Below are 19160 nucleotides of genomic sequence, written 5' to 3' on the forward strand. Positions count from 1 at the left end.
TTGTTGTTGTTTTTTTTACATGAATGGAAAAACATGGACACACACACACAACACAGGACAGTCATGCAAATCGCTCAAGTGAGGCATTACAATAAATCAAGATGTTCAGGTCATGTCCACTACAAAATGGACTCACCTCCATATTGTCGGACCCGTCCTTCACTCTGGGGGACTGCAGGATGGACATGACAGATTGTCAGGATTAAAAACATGCAATTCTCCTTTTATCCCCCCCAATGTATGGACTGATGCAGTATCGTAGGATTGAAGGAATTTGACACAAGGGGACTTTAAACACAGGGCTTAACTGAAATCACAGTTAAGACAACAGACAGTAAAATCCCACACCAAGACATGAATTGAGTGCGAGCACATGTTGGAGAATCATTTTCAAACAGCAGATGTCTGGTCTAGTTATTCTTGACTCTCAGGTCTACAGATCATGACAGATTACTGGTGTAACTTAAACTTGCACTACACTGACATTGAGGCAGGAGGCCGAAGCACAACCACAGTCCAGCTTGGCTAAGAAATGTTGAGACTAAAAGGTCCACTAGCACCATCTGCTGTCCATAAGGACACTGTGTGCAGAGACAAACAAGAAAAGTGGCCTTATGAAGTATCTGAGTTGACTGTTTGAAGACGAGTGCAGGCGGAGTCTCACCCGCAGAGCTGCCACAGCAGCTTTGCCCTCCTCACTCTCCTCGTCCAGCTCTTCGTCGCTCCACTCCCAACTGCCGTCCTCCGTCTTGTGGAGACGGCCGCTCGAGCCGGGCACACGACGTACCTGCACAGCGCATTAAAACAAACACAAAAAACAAGACCCAAGTTTGGAAACTGGGACACACCGTAGACAAGACGGCACACCTGCGCAGAGCAACACAACGTCATAGATGTGTCATCTTCCACTGGTGTATAGTCGCAGTGTATTAGACTACCGAACCTTTTTGGATCGCTCAGTTATTGTTGGACCTTTGTGTAGAAGCCTCTCCTGCAGGTACTCGTTGTTCTGTAACAGAGAGACAAACGGTAATTACAGGATCTATGAAGATTCCCTCTGAAACACATAAAAAACATTTCAGTGCATTTTAATAAGAGTGATGTACAGCTCACTTTGGCTTTTGTGAAGAACTTGTGCTTCAGCAGCTCTGCTGCAGTTGGCCTGAATAGGACAAAAGAGACGCAGGGCTCCTCATTATATTCATTACACAACTTCTAATGGAAAGAAAAACTGCCGCAAGTTTAATCTGGCATGAGGCAAAAAACAAAGAGGGTTTTACCACCAACTGACCTTTTTTCTGGATCTTTCTGTAAACACAGAGAGAGCATCTTCCTGAAGGACTTGCCATACTTCTTCACCATCTCCTTGTCTGTGATGCCCGTCTCCAGACAGGGAGGGTCGTTCTGCAAAGTCAGCATCAGCACCTACGGACACGTAGAGAACGAAGAACAGCTTCAGGGAACTGATTAAAACAGCTGCCGATTCAAAACTGAGGAAACATTCATCAAAGCCGCTGTAGACTGGCTTGACGGAAACAAATGGACTCCAAAAGGTCATCAGCGTTTCAGCCACTAAATGCAACAGACCACCTTAAAACAGTCCGTCCTGGTTTTGTTAAAGCCGTTTAAAAATGGTATTTTTCTGGTGAAATAATTTGTGTTAATCAAGCAGACAGCTGTAGCTGGCACAACTGAATGTGCCATGTAACCAAAGAGACAGTAGATGCGTTACTGGCGAACAGCAAAGTACCAAAAAAGCCCACGCAAAGTTACCTTCATGGGTGGGTATTTGTGATACGGTGCAGCACCAGTGGCCAGTTCAATGGCCGTTATCCCGAAACTCCAGATGTCAGCTTTGAAGTCATAGCCGCGGACCTGCGGATTGCAAACAGATCCGGGTGAACAAAGCGCTTTCTTTTATCACCCAGTTATGAGGCATTACAGGACGGACAACAGAGGGAGAGCAAGCGCTACACAACAAGCCTCCTACCTGCTCCATGACCTCCGGAGCCATCCAGCACGGGGTTCCCACAAATGTCTTCCGGACCTTGTTCCTAGTCATGTCTCCTCCCGCGGAAAGAAAGGCACTCACACCAAAGTCTGTGGAGTGTGTGTGATTGAAGATAAAATGTATCTAAAAATCACTCAAATATTTAGACAAACAAATCTCCAGAAACCTTGGAGCTTGTTTGTTAAGCTGGATAATTGTAGCAGAATTACCACACAAAAGGGGCATTAAACCGTAAATTAAGCAGAAACGCTGAACAAACGACAATGAAACAGGAAGTAGAAACACCATACCAGCAATTTGCACCGAGCCATCGTCCCCGAGAAGAATGTTCCCAGCCTTTAGATCCCTGTGCATGAAGAGGAGGATTAGAACAGAGGAGTGGCACGCTCACCGTGCAATTGAACAAACACTCTCCACTCGAGTTAAAGCTTCACCTTTGATCGGCCTCATTTGAATTCACCTGATTTCTGTTTGCTTACATTCGAGTGCAAACAATGCCCAAAGAATGGGAGTGGATTAACCCGACCCCCTCCCCCTCTGCTAATTATGTGTAAGTGAGTTAGCCTCAGCATCTGAGTTCAATCAGCAGCGGCTCTCCGTCTACTGAAATACTGTCCGCTCTAACGGCAACATCAGCTTCACTTCAAATATCAGTCAAATGATTCTTATGGACTTTTACAATGAGATAGATCGTGGTAGTTTAAGTATATGTAGAAAAATAACTGAAAAGCACCTTTAAAACGTACTTTTTAACTGCTAATTTGAATGGAAATATACTCGACATACATCAATGCACTGAGGCTATGAAGAGGCCTTTCTTGTCAGCGGCGGTTCACAGTGTTCCTGGGAGGAACCTTCATGCAAAACAAACTTCCTCAATTATGCATTTTCACTGTATTAAATATTCAGAAGGAGCGAGGTCTAGTTCAAACCACACGCTCTCCTGGAGAGATGAAAGGCTCAGTGCCAGAGGGAACTGTGCGATGGGACGTACTGGCTACCGGGGGGGGGGGGCACGTTTGATGACGAGGCATCGGTGACGCGTCATTAGCACTCACCGATGGATCTGCCCGTTTTTGTGAAGGTACTCCAGCCCCTCCAAGACCTCTTTCAGGATGCTGGCGATGCTGGCCTCGTCCAACACTCCGGACTTGTGCTCGCCACGAGAGATGATGTGCTTGATGATGTCCAACACCGAGCCTGAGCGAGAGAGGGAGGGAGACCGAGAGAGGCAAACGCTCGTCACAAGACGGCAAAAACTCGCAGCTGTGTCCTACTTCCCAACTCACTCCTATACCTCTGAAAGTAGGTTCCGCCCACCTCAAGTCACATGGTGTAGCATGTTGCAGTGAGGCTGCTGAATTAATTTGGTTTTCACTTTATTAGATACAGTGCGGAGCAAATGATATCAGAGTAGCATTGGCCCAGTAAGAATATATGCAGGCGGAGAAGAAATGAGCAATGAGGAAGAACTGAATAGGACACATTTATGTTGTATAAATCACCAGACATTGTGGCTGCACTAAAATGATTTCAGTGTTATGTAAAGTTGTCTACATGTGGCCGGTAAAGCCCATCAAACCACTACTGGGCCAGAAAATGTCAACTGGATTAAGTCACCAGGGAGCAAAACAGTCGGAGAAAAGTTCAAGCCCAGGTTTATTTGAGCTTTAACAACAAAGAAAAGTAAGGCGGTGTGACAAAGAAAGTCAAAGTGACGATAAGAGTTTTCCAAGTCAGGAGTTACTCTTTCTTCAAACACAACAGCACTCACCACCGCTGAGCAGTTTCATCACCAGCCACAGTTCATCCTTCACCACAAAGGAGGTGTAATAAGACACAATGTTCGGGTGGTGGCACTGGCTCATGGCCTGGATCTCTTTCTACACGGAGAGGGAAACACGAGAGACGAGGTCACACGGGGAGAAGAAATCACAAAGCCACCAAGACATTTTGACATGACGGACACAGGTTAACTCAGAACCTTGATATATATATCTATATATATATATATATAGAGATATATATATATAGAGATATAGATATATAGATATATATATATATAGATATAGATATATATCTATATATATATATATATATATAGACAAAATGACTCCGACTCATCTCTCTGGCTTTTCGACCTTAACTTTACATGTAAACTAGTCCCTCTGCTGCAAGACTGAAACTAAAAATGAGCACAAAAAGCACATAAAAAAAGTCATACTTGTAGCTGTACGGTAGTGTTGACCTATAGGCAGAATATATGCACACTATGAGATGAGAGACGTGGCAACCAAAAGAGATTTTGCTCAATCGATTGTACGAAAAGGAGCCATCTCTTTAAGATGCAGGGTGATAACAGACCTGTTGGAAACAATGATCTTTATGGCAGTGTTCAGATCCTAAGGCATCTCATCTCATTATCCATCTAGTCACTCCGCCTCACTCATTTAATACGCAGCCTTCGGGTATTCGTTTCCCCCCACGAACGCTTCTGCTGACGTTAGCGGCGTTGCATCTTTATTTCAGGCGAGATGAGCCTGAATTAGGCTACTGTATCACAATATACACTTGATACTGCAATATAAATTCAGATATACCCGGTCAGATTTGATCAATGTCACCCATTTGGTTGAATCACAAAAATACTAAAACGTTTCATAGGGGATGAAAGTGCCATACGGCAAAATCCTGCACCTTCACTCTGCAATAATAACAGATAATAAAAGAAAACATTATTCAGTGCACATTTAATGTCCTTTCATGGTGTGTGTGTGTGCCTTATTGATTTCTCTTGGCGCTTTAGCGCTCAGTGGTTGCTGTGGCATCAAGCTTTCGGTCTGTCCCCGACTGATCTGTGCGACCGGCACACTCCGCTCCCAACATCTGGACTGCAGATACTGGCCCACTCACCAGGAGCTCATCCATGCTTGTTTGACACTTTTCCAGGTTGATGCGTTTGATGGCCACCTTCTCCTTTCTGGGCTTGCAGTACGCTGCCTGGACGACTGCAGTGGCTCCACTCCCTGAGAACAAGATCAAGAGTGAAACCCCCACACCGGAGGAGCTAAAGAGCCCTTTGAAGACAGCAGTCAGAATAGAACAGCTCAACTCAATCATTTGGGTGCAATGTGAGAATGTGATAAATTTGAGTTGAAAACATAGTTATGTATAGTTTCTAAGATTGAGGACTAGGGCATTTCCCTTTTACTTAATTTTATTTTGTCTGAAGTCACCGGTCACGTTACCATGACTAGAGTCAATAATGAATAGCTCACGATAATCCGTGTCATACCCTCAGTGAAAGAGCACCACCCTCTCCAAGAACTGCCGGACCTTCACGCACTATAAGCTAACTTGCGTTAGCTAGCCGTTAGCTTCACGCTGACTTGCTAAGAAGCAATCTCCGTTTAGCTCTTCTTCTAGCTGAAAACTCGTTAAATAATGTGGCCTAGCGAGAAGGAAACTCTGCAGGGCTGGCGAGGCTGAAGTTAGCAGAGCTGTTAACCTTCCTCCGGTGTAACTTAGCTCAGGGTTGTAACTGGCCTTCTGTTAGCTACAGACATGCTAGTTAGCTAGTGGCAGTTGGCAGCCGACACCTCTGCAGACACGGGGGGGGGGGGGGGGGGGGGCTAGGATGCTAACAAGCTAAGCTACTCACCTATCACCTCATTGAGTTCGTAGTCATCCCTGTCGATCGTCCAGGACTGAGAGGACTGGTCGTCTGCCATGGTGTCGTTGTTTGAACGGTGTAAACAATGCTTCTAAGTAATAACAGAGACGCTGTGTGGAATAATATCGGTGTGATTACTCCATTCAGCTCCGATGATGCTGCTGTTCCGCTGACAACTCCTACCGCTCCTGTCAACACAACCTCACGCACGACTGACGCATCGTATTACGTACGAACTTAGTAGGAGGAAGACGTCGCCATCTTGAGTGTGGCAAAGTCTGCCAAATATCCGAAAAACTCTGAAACAGTGGACCACTGTAATAAGTTACTTAATTGAAGTTCACAGTCCACTGCATGTCGGTTAGTGGAAATGATTTGCTCTTCAGACAACACACAAGATATTCCCACACTCCGCACCTGTGAGTGTGTAGAGTACACTCAATAGAGGGCGCTGTCGCCTCTCACTGTGTCCTTTTGTATTTATTTCTTAAATAAAAGTAGCAAGACTACACTATAGAAACTATCCCATTACAAGTAAAAGTAATGCATTCAATAAAGTAAAAGTAGTATTCATTAAGCAGAATGGAGAGTTGTATTTTTGGATCATTAACATACAGAGTTAGATCAGATTACTTTTAAATGTAGTCAGTGACTGCATCAAATCACATCGCAATTTTGTAAATAATCATTGATTGGATTACAAAAGAAGTATTCTAATCTGAATACTTTTGGATTACTTAAAAATCAAACATTGCACCTTTATTTTTTGGTAAAGGACCCATTGACTTGTTTGACCCATTGAAGAATGAGTTCCACAAATATTCCTTTTTCTCTTTAAACACCTAAAAACATGTTGACGGCAAATAAAATACATTTTGTATGTTGAGCATTCAGTTGGTCAAAATTTTATTTACACTTACAACAAAAACAGTACAAGCATGAACTACAAGTACTGTGTGTATTCTACAACATGTGAGATGCTGTTTCTTTTGTGTTTTTTGAGCTGCTGTTTTTTAATCAAAGGCCACACGTCAAAATGTTCATCTTCCATTTTCGGTGTAAATAAAAAGGAACAAACTCCATTTTACATAAATCATCATTGAAAACAAAATCAAATATTTGTTGACAAAACTGGCAACCTGAGAGGAGTACAACTCCCTTTGATATATTCAATTCAATTTATTTTTGTACAGCCCAAAATCACAAATTACAAATTTGCCTCAGAGGGCTTTACAATATGTACACATTTGACATCCTGTTGTCCCGGGACCCTCACATCAGAACAGGAAAAACTCCCCAAAAAACCCTTTAACGGGGAGGAAAGAGGAAGAAACCTGTGGGAGAGCAACAGAGTAGGGATCCCTCTCCCCGGATGGACAGAAGTGCAATGATGTCATGTGTAGAACAGGATAGTGAATTACAACACATTCAATGTAATTACAGCACATTCAATGTATGACACAACCACGACAGGAGGCAACACCTGGTCCAGGTAAACCCGGATACACAGGAACCTGTGAGGCAAGAAAGCACAGAGACTCTGGTGAAGAAGCAGGTCAATAATGTGCATTAATGGTATCGGTAGTATGAAATAGTAATGCGAGTAATAATAAAAGTGATATTAGCAGTTGGAGTCAGCAGGGCCATGGTAGGAGGAAGGACCAGGGTCCAGATGAAACCATGCTCCATGGAAACCTGTGAGGAGAGGAAGCACAAAGACTCCGGGGAAGAAACAAAGTCAGTACTGTGCATTAATGGTATCGGTAATAGGATTAATAATGGTAATAATAAAGATGGTGTCAGCAGGGCCATGGCTGGTTGAAGGACCAGGGTCCAGATGAAACCATGCTCCATGGAAACCTGCACTCCCTTAGGAATTGGGTGGAAAAGGTCTCAGGAAGGCACACAACATCCTTTCCTCCCGATGTCTCCTAGCCTCAACCTTTAACGGTTCAATTTTAGGATTTAGCTTTTAGGGTCAAGCCTCTGGACCTGTGTGTATCTTTATATCCCTAAAATCAGGCTTTGTGTCCATCTACTTTGACTAACTACAGAGATAAAGAAGGGTGAAGAAGAGGAGAGAGGTGCTCAATGTATCCTAAAGAAGACCCCCTGTAGTTTTTGCCGATACCAAATGATTGATTAATCAAATGTAATCTGGTCTGACGACTTATTTTTGTAATCTGATTACTTATCCCAATTACATGTGATCAGTAGTAGTTTACATTTAAGTAGTACTTAAAAGTTGTATTGGTCGAGATGGTGTTAATGTTAAGAGATTTGTATCATGCTGGGTTGTTGATTTATGACAATTCCTTTTTTTTTATCAAGCCATTGTATTTTTTGTATGTAAAATCTTGGAAAGTAGGCCCACGCAACAAGTCTGTTAAACACAGTAGTGGAGAAAAAAGTATAATATTTTGCTCTAAAATATAGTGGAGTAGAAAAATAAAGTAAATGGAAATGTTGAAGAAAAGCACAAATACTTAAACATTGTACTTTATTACAGTGCTTGACTAAATGTACTTGGTCACTTTCCACAACTGGATAGCAGACAGGCTACAGTGTTTATTTGCCGGCTACTTTAATCTTTCATTCTCCATGTTGGACCTTGCCAAGACGTTTCATGAAAACCAGGTGGCCAGTGTAAGATGTTCATAACTCCGTGTATTGAGAAAAAATTATATTTGCAGCAGATACACACATCAGACAGCTGTTTACATATTTTTGTATTTATCGTAACTTCCCTCTTCTGGCCGATATCCTGTGGTAACCCAGGAATTGCATAATCTTTGTCACTGACACACGAGGTTGTTTGGGGGGAAAGCAGCAGATCTATGAACGGCATCAGTGATATGGAAACAGTGGGGCCTATTCTTGCTTGTTCAACACCAAGCAAAATAGGGACTTGGTCAACAAGAGAAGTCACACATCATTTTCCATTTAAAGTGTTTTGAAGTTGTGTGTCATGCATTTCATTGCTGTTCACTGATACGCACACACCTTTGTTGCATAAGGACTTTTCCTGAGTGCAGTGACCTTTACTAAAACACACAGTTTGGACATGCAGCTGAACAGGGAATAGCTAATGCTGCAGGTTTTTTTTGTTAATTCTTAGAGCCAACATGGCTAAAAGGAAGGGACGTGAAATCATCAATTATCTGAAAGTAAATATGTAACTCCCTCCTACTTCAAGATGCCCTTGAACAAAAGGCACAAATGGCTGACATGGAGCAGAGAGGCGCCCAGATGAAAGTGTGCAAGTGTGTAAAGTGTAACCCGCTTGTTCCAAAGACAACGCTGCACTGCACTCTGTTTTCCTGCGTGTTCCCCTGAACCTCGTGTTTTTTGGGGGGGGTGGGGGTGGGGGGGGGGGGTTGGAGGTGGTCCCGGCCCGGAAGCTGGAAGCTCTCCCCCTGATGCTGCATTAAAGCCCACTCATCCTGATGCTGCATTAAAGCCCACTCATCCTGATGCTGACAGGGCGCTGAGGGTAAGCCCGGCCTGAAAGGGAAGTGCTGAGAGCCCCAACGCACCAGTGATTGCAGTGCTATTATCCTGCCAAGGCTAAGCTGCACATGAAAAGAAAAGCAAGAAAAAAACAAAACTGCATCTGACCCACTCAGTGCAACAAATATGCTCCAACTTAATGTCAACTATGTGGTCTGGCTGCGAGCCAACTCTGCTGTGCAGCCTTCTTGATCATGTTTACCTTGTGCTCAAAAGGGGTGCAGGTGCCTGCATGAAAGTGCAATTGCCAAAAGCCGCTTTCAGCAAATATCAATGGAGGTGAAGTGAAATTCCACATTGTATCAATAGAAAAACCTGAACAGTCTCTTGAGGCGTATGGGTGCCTCCGAGGTTAACTCCCCCGCCCTGTTTATTCACATCTAGAGTTACCTTTGGGTGAGGAAGTGTTTTAGAGAGTTGAACAATAAAATGGTTTGGATTAAAGTTGTCCTTTTATGCTGCAACAAAAAAAAACAATAGCTGGCTGTTAAATCAGTCTGTTGTGTTGACCAGTTCCACGCCTGATGACAAAAGCGTTGAGGTGTAACCGTATTCCCTGTTGTGTCATCAGCAGTGTGGCTCGCATGGCAGGCTTGTCAAACCGGTGTTGGAGCCTCCGGGAGTGCTGACATCACTCCGACTGCAAGTAGCGACCCACCTGTGTCGTCCTCGGTTCAGCGATCCCACACTCGGAAGGAAGTGTTCTTAACCTAAGCTTGCGCACATGGAAAGAAGGAGCAACTTTGGATGAAACGGGGCATCAAGTGAAAAGGGAGGAAAAACAAACTTGCTGCGTAAAAGGAGAGAGAGCCCACAATTCAGTAGGGATGGAAACGAATGGGATCGAAAAGAAAAGCAACGGTAGGACACATTTTTGTGTAACCGTGGTAATTAAAGTAATTTTGTTCCAGAATGTTTTGTGTTTGAGTGTCTCTCGTGTTTTCTTACATTGTAATGTTTGCAATCGGAGGTTTTTCTTCACTAACTGCGGATATTCACTGTACATTGAACGAAACGTGTTCGAAAAAGATCACCGGTTCGTTTATGTTGTACCTGAAGGTGTGGCTCCATTACAGGAGTTTCACCTTACCCCGCAATCAAAACCAGTGTTTCCAAACCCAAAGCAGCGCATTGCCCCATTAAAACACAAACAACCCGCTACTGTTGCAGCAGGCGCTAAACAGGCCCATGTGTCCCTCCTCTCGGGATCCAGTGTGTTTGTTGACCTGTTAATCAGCACATGTAGCCTACGCGTATTGAAAGTGAACAAATCTGGCCGAGGTTGAAACCCAGAACACAGCACGTGACTGTACCGCGAGGTCGCCACTAGATGGAGCCCGCGAGTCAACAGTCATCGACACTATATGCCGGCTGTAACTTTTATATCGTGCAGGGGCTGTAAATGCTGTCGCTAGTTAATAATTGCACAAGGCGGATGTTTTGAACCGCTTCCTCTGGCTGCGGCACGTAACGTTGCACACACATCATCGCTAGTAGTCGTATAGTAACGTGAGCTGGACGCGCGTGCGTGGCTGCCAAGAGTCCTATCGGAGATGAACTTTGAGTGGGGCTGGTCCACGCCCTCCTCCGACACACTGGTGGGTCCCATCGCCCCGACAAACGCAGTCCGGTAGCGTCTCGGTACCGCAGCGGCACCATGTACTGCCTGCGAGGTGAACCCGAGCTCAACAAGTCGGAGGAAGCACGCCGCCATGCCAGAAGACAGAAGGTGATACAAATGAACGCAAAGCTCCTAGGTAGGCTGTTCTGCAATTCTTTCTAGCGGACTTCTTGTAGCAGACTTGGCCAAAGGGTTATCCGGGGTGAGATTACTAAGTGGCGTGCTTTGTTGCCACAGATCTCAACTTGTTGTTTTATGTGGAACATGACTTCAACTACACCGCCAGTAAGAGTGCGATCCTGATCTGTCCAACTAAAGAGGACAAATGTCTAAACTTCCCTGACTTCAAATTGTCTGACAATACTCTTGGTGTCTGTGGCGAAGTCAAATCTCTTGGTCGTTTTTTAACAGAACACATGACCGATGATAACGACATTTCCAGGCAATGTGGTATGATGTATGCACATGCAAACAGTCTCTCACGCAAGTTTGGGCTGTGTACAGATGGAGTGAAGATGTCTCTGTGCAGAGAATATTGTACTCCACTCTACTGCACACTTGTGGTCAAACTGCAGAAAAAAAGAGTTTACAGAAACTTCAAGTAGTGTACAATGACGCCATGAGAATACTGTTGAAGAGACCGAGATGGAGCAGTGCTAGTGAAATGTTTGTGGCTGCACGAGTCAACACTTTCCAAACCGTTTTAAGAAATCTCATGTATAAATTCATCTGTCGACTCAATGACTCTGAAAATGAGATCATACTTGTTATATAAGGTTTAGCACCACACGCTATCTATCTATCGATCGATCGATCGATCGATAAATATTAAAATATAAAAAGATAAATATTTGACTTCAACTACCCTACCCAGCAGAGGCTGGTGTTCCGGCTTTGTACAGTATTTATACCTGTCGATCGATCTATCGATCTAAAACGTTGCATGGTGAAGGGCTTTTAATCAGCCAGCTTTTGTTGCTTGTGGTTTGAACATTTCCTTATTTCCTGCAGTTTTTCTGATGAGATAAATTCAGGTAAAAAAGGAGAAGATGGGAGCAGGGTTTACTCTTTCAGTTACCTGACACATGGATCCAGTAAAATGGGCTTCAGTTCAGAACACTTTACAGAAAAGCAGTGTTTAATCTGTTGGATTGTTCTCTCTGTTCCTTTGGGGGGGTGTTCACAGAAATGGATGGCGATCCGGACCTCCAGTTCCTCCTGCAGGGGGGAGACCTCCTCAAGGTCCTCTCCCCGTCCTGGAAGAAGACCCGCTACTTCAGACTCATGGAGGACTGCAAGACCATGTGGCGTGAATCGAAGAGAACCTTCAAGGACAGCAAGACCTGTGAGTGCTGCCGTCCCAGCTACCCAGCTGCATGTGTGAGACCTGACCAACAACAACTCTTCCACACATCTGTCTAATGTTTGTGCTGGACACACGTCTCACACCTCTTCTTTACTTCTGACTTAAAGTTATCACATCAATATGATTTGTGTCTCCAGCACTGTTACAAGTAAATCAGTCTTTTCTCAAACCAGATGGATTTTTTTATTCATGGATTATAAAAGTGAAGGATAGATCAAAGCGCGATGACAAGATTATTCCTGTCTGAAAGTCCTCAGCATTACCACACGCAACTGGGTTGCTCAAGATAGCATTGTTATGTTCTGTGGGTGTGTTTATGAAGATAGTGATATTTTTATAGTGTGCAGAGGAGTGGTTGCAGTAGGTCAGATTTTGTGCCTTGGATTACATCCATAAACTCTCAGTTTGGTAACTGTGACATAGTGGTGTCTTCATTCTCTATCGCCACACGTGATGACATGCAACCCTTAAAGGTGCATCGCACGACTTTGCACATCAGCAGATGTTGAAATGCAGTCTCGCGAAACTCGTAATGTGGCGTTGGCAAACTTCAAACAGCAGCTTTGTGTTTACCAAGCAGGCTGGTCTGTGACTCCTGAAGATAACAAAAATAACAAAAGAGCTGCCTTTTTGTTCATAGCACGATTAGACATAGTACAATTCCCTTACTGAACGATATATTCTGGAAGTGAACAGCAAGGCTCCCGCACACTGCTCGTCACTCGCACTCAGAGATATTTATTAACGTGTCGGCCCCTAGACCTTCATCCGGTTACTGTTCCAGGCAATAGGAGAGCATACGGTATCTTAAATAGGTTGGTAGACTCACGTGGACCAATCAGGTCACAGTGCAAAATGACATCACTCAATCAATCGAGGTTCATAATCGCATCACGGCACCATAGACCTACAAAGTAAACATGAAAAATATATATTTAATGTAATACACAGAGTATGTTAAAAGTAGTCCTTGATAAAGAAAAGCTGCCACACTGAAATACATCAAATCTGTGCTTCAAATGGGTGACAAAAATGTCTTCTAGAGCCTGAAGTGGAGAAAAACCCCCCAAAAACATTTGCAACTCTTCTCCTGTCTTCAGTTTCACTCGACGATATCTCGGCGGTGCGAATGGGCCGTCAATCGGAGGGCCTGAGGAAGAACACGGATGACCAGGTGGAGGGCCGCTGCTTCTCCATCATGTTCAAGGGCCGCCGCAAGAACCTGGACCTCATCGCCAGCTCAGAGGAGGAGGCCAAGCAGTGGGTCAGCAGCCTGGAGAAAGTGGTCTCCTGCAGAAAGGACCTGAACAGGCAGCAGAAGACGGAGCAGTATCCTTCTCATGGGAGCGGGGTTAGGGTTAGGCTAGCCGTTTGGACGTGACTCATTTGTCTGTGGTTCAGGAGCTCCTGTTGCACACAGTTTCACAATGCAGACAGAAAGACGGCGTTACAGCTACTCTCCTTACATTACAAGCTTTATAGTTGGATCTTCAGCTGCCTGAGGAAAGCCGACAAGAACAAAGATGGTAAGATGAGTCAGTCGGAGCTCAAGAACTTCCTGCGTCTGATCAACGTCGAGGTGGATGACGACTACGCTGAGATGCTCTTCCAGGTGATGCCCTCCGAGCTTCTGAATGATTCCTAAATGTCAGAGTCATGAGTAGATATCCTCAGGAGCAATGAAACAAAAAAGTAATTGATGCAGTGTCCATGAACAGATGTAAATGTATGATTTAAGCACTCATTTGACATTTCCGCCGCACAGAAATGCGACAAATCCAAATCGGGCTACCTGGCTGGGGAGGAGATCAAACATGTCTATGACCTGTTGACCCACCGGAAGGAGATCGACGTCATCTACGGAGAGTTCGCTAAAACCACGGGCTTCATGAGTCCTCAGAACCTGGTGGACTTCCTCATGGAACAGCAGAGAGAGAAGGCCACGCTGGCCGACGCACACTGCATTATCCAGAAGCACGAGCCAGACGAAAACGGTCAGTACGGCGCGCTGAAATAACCGGCTCTTTGTTTCAGGTGTTTCAGGTATTGCTGAAACCCAGCAGGGCCCGTGATCCTTGTATTTCGCATTTAGATTGTTATTATGTATCAGGTGATGTGCATCTCAAATATCATGCCGGGGGAGCCAGCTCACCTTTTTCGACGGGGCTTTTTAAGGGCAACTGTCAACACGAATGCTAAGAGGTGCAGAACATAACTCGAGGTCTTTATCTCGGATTCCTATGCGAAATAAACCATTGCTGCCGTTCTCCTCGTGTTCTTTCAGCCAAGGAGAAGAAGCTGCTGTCCAAAGACGGCTTCCTCATGTACTTGCACCATCCGGAGACCATGGTCCTCAATCCAGACCACAGGGAGGTGCACCAGGACATGAGCCGGCCCCTCAACCAGTACTTCATCTCCTCCTCGCACAACACCTACCTCATGGAGGACCAGCTCAGAGGGCCCAGCAGCACGGAGGCTTACGTCAGGTAACCGCTTTCCTCCAGCCCGTGAGAATCTGTGTGACGGTGGAGAGGTGGAAAGTGAAGACCCACTCTGATTGGTTGATTGAGTCCCCATTTGACAGACGGAAAAAATTCTTCTACAACCATTTTGTTAGTTGATTCATCGTTGAAGTGATTGAAATGGTTCCAGCTTGACAAATGTAAGGATTTGCTACTTCTCCCAATTCAAATGCATTTCTCCTAGTTGTTGCTGAGGTGTTTATTAACGCCAACCCTCGTGCGGCTCTACAGAGCCTTTCTTTAGTCCCACCGTTCAGGCTCTGATGTTGGTTGTGACCCTCTCAGGGCTCTGCTGAAGGGCTGCCGCTGTGTGGAGCTGGACATCTGGGACGGATCAGACGGTGAGCCGGAGATCTACCACGGCTACACGCTGACTTCTAAGATCCTCTTCAAGGACGCCATCAAATCCATCAAGGAGTACGCCTTTAAGGTGCGTTTGGCGTCCGTTAATGTCCGTCAGTGCTTCCACGTGAATGTTCTGGACCTGAGCGCTCTCTGTTTTCTGTCTGCTCGTCCCCCCACCAGACGTCCGATTACCCAGTTATCCTCTCCTTGGAGAACCACTGCAGTGTGGCGCAGCAGGAGGTCATGGCCCACCACATGAGCTCCATCCTGGGCGGTGCACTCATCACCTCCCCCCTGGGGGACGGAATGCCCACTGACTTTCCATCTCCCGAGGTTTGTGTCCACTCTTGTCGATCGGCAGATTTCTTCTTTCTTTTTTTGGGGGGGGGGGGGCGCTTTGACGTCAAGTTGCTCACGGGCCTACACTGTTCCACTTCAGGAGCTGAAGGGGAAGTTCCTGATCAAAGGGAAGAGATTAAACAAGCTGGAGGCCAGCTTCGCGCCCGAGGCAGCTGCGGCCGACGACGCGGACGTGACGGAGGAGGACGAGTCGAATAATGAAGACGAGGAGGACGAACAGAAGGAGGAAGAGAAGAGAAAGGTGGGGCGTCGCACAGATGACCTCCGCTAACATTTCTTTAGACGTTTATTTTGTACCGACACTTGATTTCCCTGTTGATGCATAGGCGAAAAAGAAGCTGAAACTAGCGAAAGAGCTGTCTGACATGGTGGTCTACTGCAAGAGCGTCCACTTCCACGGCTTTGAGGACGCAAGACGAAACCTGAGCTTCTACGAGATGTCGTCCTTCAAGGAGCAGAAGGCCATGACGCTGGCAGAGGAGGCGGGTGAGGAAGGCTGGATTCACTCAAATGTTATTGTGTCCAGATTTATGACAGAAGATCAGGATCTAGCTTCTCAGCTCAGTAGATGACTGTTCTTCTGTCTCGATATGCTCTCTGCAGCCAATTCCTACATCCGCCACAACGTGGACAAGCTGAGCCGCATCTATCCAGGAGGCTCCAGGACCGACTCCTCCAACTACAACCCAGTGCCTCTGTGGAACGCCGGCTGCCAAATGGGTACACGATTTCTGACGCAAGGAGGGAATTCCAATCGCTCACGTGTACAGTCCAATGTCACAACCGACTGATGGGAGACGTTGGCTTATTTTCGATTCATCATTCTGCGTCTTCTTCTTATTTCCTTTTCAGTGGCCTTAAACTTCCAGACAGCCTGCACAGACATGGATGTTAACCAGGGCAGATTCCTGGTTAACGGAAAGAGCGGCTACATCCTGAAACCGGCCTTCATGCGGGACGTAGCCACGGAGTTCGACCCCATCACCCTGACCCGAGGAGACTGGCTGAAGCACAAGACGCTCCATGTCATGGTGAGTGTTTTTCACTGACATTGACTGACATTCGCTGTCGCGCTTCCCCGTTCACAAATCACGCTGTTCAGCATTGTGCAGAGTTGGGATGGGGAAGGATCTTTCACCGTCTGACGTGATGTACCCTTCCCTGTCGCCAGGTTATATCTGCCCAGCAGCTGCCCAAAGTGAACAAGAAGAAATCCTCCATTGTGGACCCGTTGGTTAAAGTGCAGGTGTACGGAGTGCAGGCTGATGTTGCTGAGAAAGAGACCATCGCGGTTGAAAACAACGGTACCTTTCCCTTCAAACGCGATATTCTTGTGTTTTGTACTGTACTTTTATTTGCCAATGCAGTTTACCAAGAGGTGTTATACTTTGTGTTTTTGCATTTATGACGCGTGACTTCAGAACATGTCTCTACCTGTAGTAGCCTCGGGAGACCAGAATGCAATGCAGCCACAACAACGGTGGCATTTTGCTTCAGTTGTAAGACTGTTGCCTCTTGTTTACTGGGGGGGGGGGGGGGTGCCTGCTCTGCCTACCCTGTGACTCCGTCTTCAACATGTAAAGCTCACAGCTGCATACAACTAAAGTATTTACGCCCTCTGGGTGTTTTTTCCCCCCGAAATGCACTCTGGGGGACGAGGGCAGCCCTTGAGGCAGAAGTAGAGGAGGCTGGTTAAAAGATCACCCAATAACTGGAGCCGGAATGCTTCACAAATGAATGATTCACAACTTCTGACGGTGCATTTCATCTTTTTTTTTTTTTCTTTTTTTTCCCGGTTGAAGGTTTCAACCCAGTGTGGAATGAAAACTTCCAGCTTGATGTGTATGTGCCAGAGCTAGCACTGGTGCGCTTCACCATTGAAGACCACGACTCCACGTCTGATAATGAGTTTGTTGGGCAGTACACGCTTCCATTCAACAGCTTAAAAATGGGTGAGTTCAGCAACTGGCAGCGGATATTTGCAAAATGTTCTGTTTTCCCTCCCCCTCACTGTTGACCCCGAAGGATGTCAAACAGTTCCTTGTTTTCACACTTCATAAATGAGCTCAAGCTGTCCTCTTCTCTGGTCGAGCACAGAGAGCTCAGTTCACCGTCTTCACCACTGACTGCAGCCGCTTTGTGCTCCCACACAGGATACAGACACGTGCCTCTGCTCAATGAGAACGGAGACGTCCTCCCCTCAGCTGGACTCTTTGTACACATTATGGTCGTTGATGCCGAGTGAGACGTCACCGACGGGGAAAGAAGGACCTCCGAAACACAGCCGCCGTTTCTGCTGTTGAGTCATTGTTTTGTTTTTTTTCCTCTGTTGTTTTAAGTTCATGATTAACTTATTGGCTTCATTCCAGTAGTTTGAGCTGCTACTCTAAACGTCAGATAAATACCACAATCTTCTCAGCAAGCTAAAGGACTCTGCAAATGCTGCACATCCACAGCAGGTTTGCCAGACTTTTAAAATGCTCCACATGAGTGACATGACACCTTCAACGGTGTCCCTCATTTCTAGTCTGTTGATGTATTGTCTATTTAAGTCTTTTAAATGACCCTTTTATGAATTCTGGAGAAACATAAGCCAACATGGAAACAATGTGCTTTGTATCCATCAGTCATTTTAGTCAAGTGTGGTTATTTTCTTCATGTAACATCGTCACGACTACTTCTTCTTTTTGTAAATCAAGATGAAGATAAAAGTTTTAAACATGAACACCTGTCTCACTGGCGTTTTTATATCTCCTCGCCGGTGATGGCCGTCGCTGGAGGAACTAGTCCGTCCGTCCTGCCCGTTCTTGCCAACGTGTCATCTCAGGAACTCCTGGAGAGAGTTTCTTCAAATGTGGTACAAACGTCCACGAATTTGGTGGTCAAAGGTCACCGTGCCTTCACGAAACACACACACACACACACAACTTGGTAAATGATATGCTAGTTATGACAATTTCATACAAATGTCTGATGATGACTGACTGGAGGAGGCGGTAACTTGCTTTTTCCAGCACTTTGAACTAAACTGTCTCACTTATCTGAGGATAAACTTTTGTCTCTGTAGTCTTATAAGACTTTAAAGATGATTTAATAATCCTGGGACTCATGTGGAATCTTACAACTGTATAGTCCCGTGTTGAATCACTTTATATTGTGCAAACAGGAAGAGAGCTTCAGCCTTTCCACAGAGTAAAAGCATTGGCCTAGTGAACGTTGGATGGACACGCCTTTGGTACACAAACAATCAAAAGGAAGTCATGGAGGTGATGCACATAAATGCACCGCTCACGGGTTAGTGCACGGTTGAACGGCATTTAAGCCTTTGACTAATGTAAGGATATTTTATGTATTTTGTACATAAAGCAGCCATAACTAATCTTTGTCCTAAATGATGTGGTTGCATGACTTGTTGAATGTGAGAGCGGTTACATTTAGTAACTACCCACTCTGCAATTCCCCCTAAGCGCTGCTGGAGGTTTTTTTAAGCCTCTTCCAGCTCATTGCTTTACCTTTGGTTCACTTTCACGGCGTCATTTTTGGCCACAAGCAGCCATCTTGCCTGCCCACAAATCTAATTTATTGGAGGTTAAATTGAATTTGTTGACGGACATTTTTGCACGAGATCAAATAAGCTTGTTCTAAGACGACGTGACCTCAGTGTGCCAGCTCATTTAGGCCACGTAAACGTGCCATTAAGCTGCTCACAGAAGACAAGCGACATTCCGCCATAAAAAATGTGCTTTATTGTG

At 45.4% G+C, this 19160-nt stretch overlaps 2 protein-coding genes across 3 annotated transcripts in view; one reads left to right on the forward strand and one right to left on the reverse strand.

Annotated features, from left to right (window-relative positions):
• LOC306789079 (serine/threonine-protein kinase OSR1-like) overlaps positions 1-5859 on the reverse strand; it is a 13343-nt gene extending 7484 nt beyond the window's left edge. The window contains exons 1-12 of the mRNA XM_079284859.1: positions 5673-5859; positions 4925-5037; positions 3786-3894; positions 3070-3211; positions 2302-2357; positions 1991-2100; positions 1774-1875; positions 1292-1425; positions 1114-1162; positions 944-1009; positions 665-787; positions 137-172 (exon numbers count right to left, since the gene is read on the reverse strand). Coding sequence (XP_079140985.1) covers positions 137-172; positions 665-787; positions 944-1009; positions 1114-1162; positions 1292-1425; positions 1774-1875; positions 1991-2100; positions 2302-2357; positions 3070-3211; positions 3786-3894; positions 4925-5037; positions 5673-5742 — 1110 coding nt within the window. The 5' untranslated portion in view covers positions 5743-5859. The remainder of the gene's footprint in view (positions 1-136; positions 173-664; positions 788-943; positions 1010-1113; positions 1163-1291; positions 1426-1773; positions 1876-1990; positions 2101-2301; positions 2358-3069; positions 3212-3785; positions 3895-4924; positions 5038-5672) is intronic.
• Positions 5860-9866: 4007 nt separating this feature from the next.
• On the forward strand, positions 9867-18127 carry LOC306788716 (1-phosphatidylinositol 4,5-bisphosphate phosphodiesterase delta-1-like; the record flags this gene model as incomplete). 2 transcript variants are annotated; one of them, XM_079284323.1, is made up of 15 exons in its annotated part: positions 9867-10055; positions 12002-12193; positions 13282-13510; positions 13664-13793; positions 13947-14175; positions 14466-14667; positions 14989-15133; positions 15229-15381; positions 15488-15649; positions 15735-15894; positions 16012-16128; positions 16261-16439; positions 16580-16712; positions 17211-17360; positions 17562-18127. In XM_079284323.1, 15 exons carry the CDS (start codon positions 10022-10024, stop codon positions 17651-17653), a joined length of 2307 nt encoding a protein of 768 aa, XP_079140449.1. In that variant the 3' UTR covers positions 17654-18127. The 2 variants fall into 2 exon arrangements, with proteins under 2 accessions (XP_079140449.1, XP_079140448.1); XM_079284322.1 differs by lacking the exon at positions 9867-10055 and adding an exon at positions 10852-10951 and having other exon boundaries at positions 12002-12160.
• Positions 18128-19160: the final 1033 nt, after the last annotated feature.

The sequence above is a fragment of the Melanostigma gelatinosum genome, assembly GCF_949748355.1.
Source record: "Melanostigma gelatinosum genome assembly, chromosome: 15".
NCBI classification, from domain to species: Eukaryota; Metazoa; Chordata; class Actinopteri; order Perciformes; family Zoarcidae; genus Melanostigma; species Melanostigma gelatinosum.